At 41.8% G+C, this 10,528-nt stretch overlaps 1 protein-coding gene across 1 annotated transcript in view; it reads right to left on the bottom strand.

The window, feature by feature from the left end:
- Positions 1-400: 400 nt before the first annotated feature.
- The window catches only part of dalrd3 (DALR anticodon binding domain containing 3), a 26,357-nt gene continuing 16,229 nt past the window's right edge, over positions 401-10,528 (bottom strand). Inside the window, exon 13 of the mRNA XM_042221047.1 lies at positions 401-734. Coding sequence (XP_042076981.1) covers positions 684-734 — 51 coding nt within the window. The 3' untranslated portion in view covers positions 401-683. The remainder of the gene's footprint in view (positions 735-10,528) is intronic.

Below are 10,528 nucleotides of genomic sequence, written 5' to 3'. Positions count from 1 at the left end.
GCAGTGCACTCATCTGCTTTTACGCTACGGCTGTCACAGAGTCATAGTTGACTGTCTGCAGCTTACAGACTACTTCTGTTTTAGAGGTCCTTGTCTTACTCTTTTCTTAGCAGGAGGAGTTATTGAAAGAGCAGTCTTATGGTCACATTATAAAAGTCCAGTGTTTTTTTCCTGACATTTTGAGTTTGCATTGTCTTTTTTTTTTTTTAAGCTGAAAAGTGTAACAGGTATTACAATTAAATAATATGAGATACGCATTAAATTATTGTCTCGACAACTGTGGACTAGTATCAGAAAGTTCTAGGTAAGGCTATGGAGCCTTGAAAGGATTAGCAGAGAGGGAACCACACAATGATAGATACGATGTGATTTGAATAGAAACTGTATTGAAAGTTGTAAATTTTACAAACCCTGCCTCTCTAAAGCCGGCGTCCTACAGTGCACAAACGCACATTAAAGGGCTCAAAAATAAAATCAAAACCAAACATCCTCTTTAAGGAAATTCTCCAAAGAGTTTCAATTAAAGAGCTCCTTGTGTGTGTTTCTGTCCACTGGTTCTAACACTACCCGGGTAGATTTTTAAAGTGTTAGTCTTATCTGTGTCAAGGAATGTAGTTATAGTCCTGAGGTTCGCTGAAGATGGATCCCACGGCTGGCCACACCGTACTCTGGTCCGTCTACAGTCACTCTCTTGGGATTGGCTCGCCACTGAACCCACAGGGTTGTAGTTGATGCTAGAAAGTAATATTAAATAAATTATAACAACATCTTATCAAGCTTAAACGTGCTGCTGTTGTTTAGCGCGACCATAAACAAACGAGACGGGACTTAGGACAGCAAAGCCGATCAGCTGATCATTGATCAGTTTCATGATTGAAGTAGCAACAGGAGATGGAGGGAGAGAGAATGAGAGAAGAAGAGGCAGCTGCAGCGTAAATTTTTGCTGAAGTTCGGGACAATTCGCGTTTCTTTACACCTAAATACGGAACTTTAAAGTTCGACCTCATCGGCTGTAATTGGTCCTGCCCAGAGTCGATCATGACCAATTGGCCAATCCACCACCTTTCATTGTTTATACCGTTACAAAAAAACAAACAAACAAAAAGACGTCGGCCCATAAAAACGAAAAATCACCATTGGCCCACCGGGCGAATGCCCGGTATGCCCGATGGCCAGTCCAGCTATGGCTGGCACGTATCTTCATGTTTTAGGAAGGTGATTTGAGGAGGTGCAATGATAATCTGAACACAGTTGCTGTGCAAGGAAACACCTGTGAGTGCATCTATGTTCACGAATCAGTGAAGGACAGATATCCTTGACATGGGTGATTTCTGTGTGTGTACATGTTTAGACGTCTTTGAGAGGACTGAAAATTAGCATGCTACTATTTTTGCGGGGACCAACTGTCACTTATGGGGACAAAATGCCCGTCCCCAGGAGTTTGAAAGCATTTTGAGACCCAAAATGTGGTTTTGTGTCAGGGTTGTAATTAGGTTATGGTTAGGGTAAGCAGCTAGCGAAAGCATTATGTCAATTACATGTCCTGGCTGAGATATGAAAACAAGTGTGTGTGTGTGTGTGTGTGTGTGTGTGTGTGTGTGTGTGTGTGTGTGTGTGTGTGTGTGTCACAGAGATTTACCAATGATACAAATGTTAACATTGTTTAAATTATACGGGCTTAACTGATTACTTGTACTATCCTGCTGCTGATTTTTCTATATGGCCTACATACACGTAGCCAGCGGTCAGCTGTCCTATAAATAACTGCAGAAACTAGGTGACTGTAGAGAATCTGCGCGTGTTTTTTCCAGTAAAGAGCCCCGTGTGCCTCACTGCTTGCTATAAGTGGCTGAACATATGACAAAGTGTTTACAGTTTGATTCACACTTAAGAGACAGCTCTGTGTAAATGGCTGCGTATGATCTGTGGCAGGTGTAATCAGATCCCTGTGCCCCAGTCCAAAAGAGGAAATTACTCTATGCCCTCAATAAATCTTCAGACATTAGTTGGGCTGTAATAGAAGCCAGAGGAAGGTGTGTGGAGACAGTTTTACATGCGTCAATGATAACAGTGTCCATTCGACCTGAAACCTTTTGTTGATTGGTTGATTAGTGAAGCCAGAAATGATTTACACAGTAAAATACAGCAAACGGCGAGCAGCTCCATCTGCAGATTTGCTGTTTTTGTGTTGCGTGTACTGACAAACCATTTTAATCTGTTTTCCTGTGAAGAGGATTTCCAGGACTATCTGATGTTAAACTAAAAAAAACATCACCAGATAATAACAGTGTTTGTATGCTCAAGTGTGTGTGAGAGAAAAGAGGGCAGAAGTCCATTAAATAAAACAAGGCGCGTTCAAGCTGAGTCCATGCTGAACCTGCCAGTCAAATTGTCAGGACATCAAATCTAGCACCGACTTGCCTCCACCCTGCTGTTTGAGTTGCTCTCCTGCTGTTCCTGAGGGATGTGGCCAAGACTTGAGGAAGTCCTGTCCTAACAAAACACAGTACACATTTACAAGAGGTCTCACTGACTCTGTGACTCCGGATGTACATTTTTCATTCACCTGTCGAAATGATATCTACACCTGATTTTATTTTATTAGGTCAACACAAAGGAAATGGGGTTTTGCTGTTCTGTTGTTATTTATTACTCACACTATTTTCCCCTCTGGTTGCATCTAATAAGAAACGAGAAATGCCGTTTACATGGCAAGTTTGGGGAGAAATTGGGTTCACAGGCATGCATGCACAAGGTTTCTGGACTGATTGTTTGTGCTCTGATCTCAGGAGTTAGTTTAAATAAATAAAAAATCAATTCTTTGTGGTTAATTGAACTGTAATTATTCAATAGAGCTGATAAAATTGCAAATGAACCAGGGATCTCTTCAACTTCCCTGTTTAAAATCTGGTTTAAACTTCAATGAGATTTTCTTGTACAATTCACTTTCACTGGTAAATGGCCTGTACTTGAATAGCGCTTTACTAGTTCCTAAGGACCCCAAAGCGCTTTACACATCAAGTCATCCACCCATTCACACACTGGTGATGGCAAGCTACATTGTAGCCACAGCTGCCCTGGGGCGCACTGACAGAGGCGAGGCTGCCGAGACACTGGCGCCACCGGGCCCTCTGACCACCACCAGTAGGCAACGGGTGAAGTGTCTTGCCCAAGGACACAACGACCGAGACTGTCGAAGCCGGGGCTCAAACCGGCAACCTTCCGATTACAAGGCGACCACCCAACTCTTCCGCCACGATCTCCCCCACTGCATCGACAATAAATCTAAACCAGCTGTTGCTATGCTCACACTGCAAACAGTGGTTGAGACCACACTGTGACCAAAATTATTGCAATTGCAATGGTTTCTTCAAAGATGGGGTCTGGTGACTGTGATGACTCACAGTTGCCACTTTTAATAGGACTTTGTTAAGACAGTGATAGCAATATGTAATGGCAATAAGAGGGAAAGGGTCTGCTGTCTCTGTACAGTTCACTTGGGTCAAGTTGGCAATTACATGTAATCTGTTTGTGACAATATAGTGATTAACTGTGATAAACTGCTAATCTGTTGTCATCTCTATACACAGAAACTGATATTAACTACTGACAGTACGAGTTCATGGCTTTGCAGCAGAAATACAAAAATTCCACAACAAATTAACACCAAAGTAACGCAGGCACCCTCTGCTTGCTTTGTATATTTATAACCAAAGTTCAATACATCATCAGTGCAGACTGACTCTGACTGATTGCAACATGTCTGCATTTATAAATTAATGACATTATTTGTTAAACTTTTAATCAGTCAGTCCACAATGGCAACAAAAATTTCAGTGCAGCCACTAATTATTTCTCAAGTTACAAAGAGGTTTCTGTTCGATTTTTTTTACTGACTAATGTGATACAATATTACTATTTTAACCAAAACTGCTATTTAAATTAAATATTTTACCAAAAATTATTTTTAGCAAACTGAAACTGCACCATAGTACAGCCATAACCTTTAATTATTTAACCTTTGAATCTTTCGCACTCTCAATTAATCCAAATACCCTTAAACACTTCACCAATAACGATAATCATCTTACTCAGTATGTGTGTAAATAAAGTCTACTTTCTTACCTGGCTGGATCTTATTAATTAAGCTGGACACAGTGACTCTGTCCTATTGAGAGCAGTCTGAAAGTGGATACTGGAGTGAAGTCTGTGTGCATGTGTGTGAGTGTGTAGAAGCCTAGTGAGAACTGTTGTATTGCACTGTTTCAGCCCAGTTTCTGAAGCCTTCCATGCATTCACACACGCACACACAAAAACAAACTGCAGAGCACTTTAAGCTCGATGGGACTTCATTACATACTCGTGCACACCCCTCAACTCCCCACTGTTAGTTCCCAAATTGCTAAAGCTGGATATACTCTTTGATAGAGTTAGTGTGCGTGTTGTATGTGAGGGAATAGGAGTTGGAAAACTGTGTTCATTAGCATACATGCGTGCCAGTGAGCACGCGTTAGCTGGCAGGAAGCTTAGATGTTCAGTTCTAGAGACACATCATAATCAAAGGAACTGAAGAGACAAATTGAAGATGAGTTGGGACACTGGGAAAAAAATAGGCTAAATGCAATTTCATAGCTTAATGGCATGTAATTCTAGGCTAAATGGTATTTCAAAGTCAAGGACGTTCAATAAAAGTAGTGAATTTTTAAATAAGTTGCCCCAAATTTCCCTGAAATGACCTCTTCTGTTTTTTGTTTTTTTAACTGAGTCACTGATTTCAGTGATGCTTCTCCCTTGTTGTTTAGAATCAGACTTCATGTTTTCATGTGCCCAGCTTCTCTAAATGAGCTCCTTGGTGTGGAAAACAGATGTCTGTAGTTTTGCATTGGCACTTGGAAGCTTCTGCATCTGAGTGTGTGGAGTAAACTCAGTAGAAATATTAAAAGCATTACTTACAATCCAGACAGCTGTGTAGCTTACTGTGTTTTTCCTTTAGTGAGTTAGTTAGTCTGCTTCTTTCTGACTAACCGCAGATAAGGCTTGAAAAAAAGGAGGGGGGTGGGGGAGAGATGGGGAGGGCTGTTCAGGGTTGTTCATTCTGACAGACTGAGATACAAAGGAAAAACACAGTTTCTTATCTTGGAACAAGTCACAAACTCACTTTTTTTTCTTACCACACACAAAAATAATCAAAACAAATTCAAACCTGTAGTGTTACTGAGCAAAACCTTATTTACTCGTCTTAGCATAGCAGTCAAAAAATGCTATGCTGTTGGATTATCATTATAATCATTATAATCCAACAGCAGTGATAAGTAAAGCTCACTGAGCATGGATAAGCAAAGGTCAAACGTGCAATCATCTGAAATTTGTGCTGAAGCAAGACACTGAATCACCTGTAATCCCCATGTAGATATTTTATCAGAACATCTGCTAAACTACCACAGAAAGAAGAAAAAAAAACAATACATGTTCTTGGTGTGTCGTCGTGTTTGTGTTTCCTCTTCGTTGGTAAAGAAATGTTTACTGAGGAAGATTCTCAGATGCTGGATTAGAGACTAAGATGGACAGTGAATGCTACGTGACCAGTACTCTGACCTAATGTGTGTGTATGGGTGCATCCATGTTCGTGTAGCTAAACTTTGATGGGTTCGCTTATCTGTCACAGTGAACAGGTCTGGGTACAGAGGGGAGATATTGAGCCATTAAGTGGAGATGAGAGACGAGGAAGAGGGGTAGAGAGAAAGGAAGGGAGGAAGGGCAGGCGGGGAGATTGGGTCATAGACAGGTCGAGTCTGGTCTGACAGCTGGTTGTATCAAGAGTTTATCAGATTAAATCTGACCATCTCCGCTGTGGGAGGGAGGGATCCAGTTAACTGACGCCCTAAACACACAGACACCATGGTCGACACATTTTACGCTTTATACTGTGAGCTGTCCAATTGTTTAAAAAAACAAAGAGAGAGATATTTATCACATGATAAAGAGCTGAAATTACAGAAGAAAATAAGTTCCTGTCCTAGTAAATTAACAAAGGAAAGTGTGTTGCAGTCGCTCCACTGATGGGGTAAATTGTGATAAATTAAAAGTTAAGAACTGCTCAGAATTTTGTGCAGAAGAAGCTAGACGCAGCGGCGACATTAAAACTCTTTGTTGTCTCCGTCCTGCGTGATGAGATTAGTGTAGCGCGTAATATCATAGTGTCAGGATATTAAAGTGAGTAAAAACGCAGACAGGTCCACTCAGGTGTACTTTTAAAGTCAAGATAACCTACATTTTGAACATGTGGTTCTCTCACTGGTTGATTGAACATCGATACATGAACTCAGCATCATTTATTCTGCACACACAACTCCATCTCCATGCTAGCACTGATGTGTGCCCTGCATGTTGTGAAGGCTAAAAAGGAGACAAATCTGTCCTGCGCCAAGTATTTCCTATTGAGGATGGCAGCTATGGATGATGATGTCACACAGGTCAGACTCTAACCCAGTTAACAGCTTTAGATGGCACAGCTGCTCTATAAACACCCCATTACACCACCACTCTCCTGGTGGTGTAATGGGGTGGGGGATATTTTCTTGTTGCACTTTGGGCCCACTTGTACATTCATTGAAACACCACAGCCTACCTGAATATTGTTTGCTGATCACGTCCATCTGTTTATGCCCATGGTGGTTGCTTCCAGCAGGATAGCACACCGTGGCACAAAGCTCACACTAGTTTCTTGAACGTGAAAACGTTCACTGTACTCAAATGGCCTCCATATTCACTGGATCTCAGCCCAATGGAGCACCTTTGGGATGTGGTGGAACAGGATATTCACATCATGGAAGTGTAGCCAACAAATCTGCAGCAGCTGTGTGATGTTATCAAGTCAAAATGGACCAAAAACTCAGAACAATGTTTTCCAACAACTTGCTGAAGGCATTAAAAGAGGGTCCAACCCAGTGCTAGCAAGGTGTAGCCAAAATGTGAACGTTGGGTTCTTTTAGTATCTTTACTCAACTTATTTCAGTTCAGCTCAAATTAACGTTATTTAGATTGCACAAATGCACCAGAATCTCTCCAAAATCGTTTTATGTGGTAATGCATAAAGACCCTCAGCAGTCTTCTACGACTTATCACTTGGAGAAACTTGGGTGAAAAAACGAAATTTTAATAGGAACCAATCCAGCAGAATCAGCGAGCTGAGGTGAGGGCAGAAAAAGGAATTTAATTATCATCTATTCATATTTTTAAATGAATCTCTGAGAACATGTTGAATATCAGATATTTGCTTCAGTACAACAAATCGCTCAGTTAAAACTGTTTGAGAGATCTAATACCATGAATCAGTTTTACATTGCAGGCATTTACTTATGCTACGCAACAGCTCCCAGCATTGTGAAATTAGGATGGATTGAGGTTATTTTGGGATTCTGTCTCAGCAAAAGCTGCACCTCTCTCTTGAGTTTTTATTACTGTTTTATGAATTCTCAGTTTAATTTGGTTCACTTTAAACCAAGAAGGTAAATGCTTCTTTCTGCTACACCCAACTTTTCTGCCCTTTTTTCCCCCCATTGAGCTGTCCCGCTTACTTCTGCTGAACTAAGTTAAACAATCTGCACAAGCATGAGTTATTTCACCAGTTGATTAATTTTCACTTGATATGTTTAATGAGAAATTAACAGGAATTGTAGAAAAGTCAGGCGACTACTCAAAATGCAACCTGTCCTCCTGCCTTCGTTGGATTCTGGTCTATATTTATGACTATCAAGCGGAAATTGCTTTTATGATGGAGTTCTGCTCCATATGATTGCTAGACATCAGAGCCAAATGGCCTCTCTGGAAAGCCCTCACTGTTTAAATCTGAGGGTCAGACCTTTTTCTTTTACCAAAGTAAAAGTAATATTTCTTTTTCCAAGCACTTTACTCTTATCTGTGTAAATATGACAGCACAGCTCTGTGGGGTATTCTGCAAATCTTATGAAGTGGATTTTTCCGTTGACCCTCTTTAAACCTATAATGAATGCATGACAGGCTATTCCTTTGCCTATTGATGCCTTTAATGGAACAAACTACTGCAGAATAATTTCTCCCAAGGGCCAGTCATCGCTACCAGTGCTGGCACCCAGCCCCTGTCATGAGCCATAGCCCTAGGCAAGCAGCCACAGTTCATAGCAATTTGGTATAGCCAGAATGCTAATTTGTATGATTTAATTTAATTCAATTCTCAATTTATTCAATTACTGAAGAACACAGTCCCTGCCTCTACAACCCTGTCTCCCCTCCTCCATTCTTGACATGACCCCCCACCCCTCCCCACAACAACCACCAATCTCATGCCTGTCGCTCACACCGCTGCTGCTGCACTTGACATGCACATTTGCGACTGTTTTGGAAATTGACTGGAGGGGCCGAGGTTCAGAAAGCGCTCCACATGTTGAATCCTGTCGAGTGCTGAGTCTCTGCTGTGGAAAGATTTAGCCACACCAGCACCCACAGGGATCTCTACAGCTTCCCATCAGTCCCTCTGTCATCCTTCTACCAAATCAGTTTAAGTGCAGAGCTGTTTCCGCTGATTCTGTGTGTGCTAGGCCTCAAATTTGTCCTTTTGAAAGGGTTATTAGGGCATGCAGGAGGTCTGTGTGTTACGCAGCACTCCTCGAACTCAGTGCACCAGCGCTTTGCTGCCAGCCTGCAGCAAAATCAAAAGCTGCACACATGACAGTACGTCAAATGTATAACAGTTAAATATTTAAAATAGGAACACATTCATACAGATTCATAACTGAGAGAGTTAATTAGGGTGATTATCTTTCTGACACAAATGATTATTTAGAGTGGGCACTTTTTACAATATGGCAGTCAATAATTAACATGTGCTGATCTCTCATCCACTGCCCTTCTGTTGTACTGAACTCATCACCTCACCGAATGTGCACTGCTTCATGGTTTAAATCCCGAAACAAAGGCAGAGTAAATACCTGAAAATCCGTGAGAACTCCCCATCAATTTAAAGGTAACACTGCTCCTATAAAACAATCCAAAAGTACAAAAGATCAAGAACCAGTCATAATGTAAACCACTGTAAAAGTTAGGGAGTTCTTTTCACATTAATAATATTTGATGGATGGAAATATAAAAGTACAAGAAAAGAGTTTCAATCTCCTAAATCTTCATTTTGTTCATTTTCATGGTTTTATTCATTTTTGTCTTTGGCTCAAGGTGGAAAACAATTTATCATGTGAGGTGTGTGGTCCGGCCAAACCCAGTAGCAGTTGACCACCTGCCTGACTAACTGCACCAAGCTACCCACAACCCCCCCTCCCATCTCTCTCTCTAAGCTTTCCTGCTGAGTCAATAAGGAACTCTTTGGCTTACGGAGGATGGAGGCACTCAAAATAGAGCGCCTTAGCTTCTACGCCAAAAAAGATATGAACTGCGTTCAGTCTCGAGGAGTGCATTAAATCTGTCGACGTGAATGTTTCACAAACCTTGACGAGGCGGACGGCGCTCCCAACGTGCGTGTCTCCTCTTGGGAGCAAAGGGGAGATAAATCTGCTGCCTGTTGGCTGCTGGTTGAGATCAGAGTGCGTGCACTTTAGTACACGAAGTTCTTTTTTTTATCTTGTGTTTCACTTGCTGCCATGTGCACAGTACTGGATACACATGCACGGGAAACGGAGGATGTAGTTAAAGCACTTACAGCAGCACGGTTTGATCTCGGGATGGGTTCTGAGAGGTCTGCAGCCAAATTTGCCTTGTGAAATCTGATTCTTAAAGCCAAGCCCATCATGAGACGTCATTAACGAGTACTGGTCCTCTAGCCTTCTAAATGGAGCGTAGAGAAGAAATGTGATATGCTAAACACCACAGCAGCATTAAAAGCGAGGGGCAGAGTCCGGCGGTAGGGCCAGAGGGGAATTAGGATTGGACCACGGTCTCCCTCTGTTAATCTACCTGCTGGTTTTCTTCAATACTTCCATCCATTTTCTCTCTCTTTCGTTTTTCCTTCTTCCCAAACTTTTTCCAAACACTTCCCATCATACCACCCGTCCTCTCTTCTTTCCCTCCTTTTTTGGAAATCTGCTTCCTCTGTGTATTTGATTATCCACCCACTTACACTTGCTCTCTCACTCTTCCCTTTTTTATCTTCTGCTTCCCTGCCAGCTTTTACATTCTGTCTTGCAACAGAGTTTCTCTCCTCATTTCCATGTTTCCCCCCATGTCTTATTCTTATTTAATCCCTCACTCCCGTCACCCTCAGTCCATTTCCAGCTCGTGCATTTCCTCTATCCCACCTTCTGTTTATCCCTCTTTTTTTCCCTCCCTCTTTCCCACCTCCAATCTTTTCCCTTCCTCTACCTCTTTATTCTCAGGGGCGTCCCTGACCCCATTCATTCATCTCTCTTCAAGACAGTGGATCCGCTTTCAGCGATTACTCTACATGCCCCACTCTCTCAACCCATCGCTGTGTTTTCCAACCACTTTTCTCACACACACACACACACACACACACACACACACACACACACACACACACACA

The sequence above is a fragment of the Haplochromis burtoni genome, unplaced genomic scaffold (genome assembly GCF_018398535.1).
Source record: "Haplochromis burtoni strain Fernald_Lab_line unplaced genomic scaffold, NCSU_Asbu1 Contig_60, whole genome shotgun sequence".
Classification (NCBI taxonomy): Eukaryota; Metazoa; Chordata; class Actinopteri; order Cichliformes; family Cichlidae; genus Haplochromis; species Haplochromis burtoni.
This window is presented reverse-complemented; position numbering and strand designations above follow the sequence as displayed.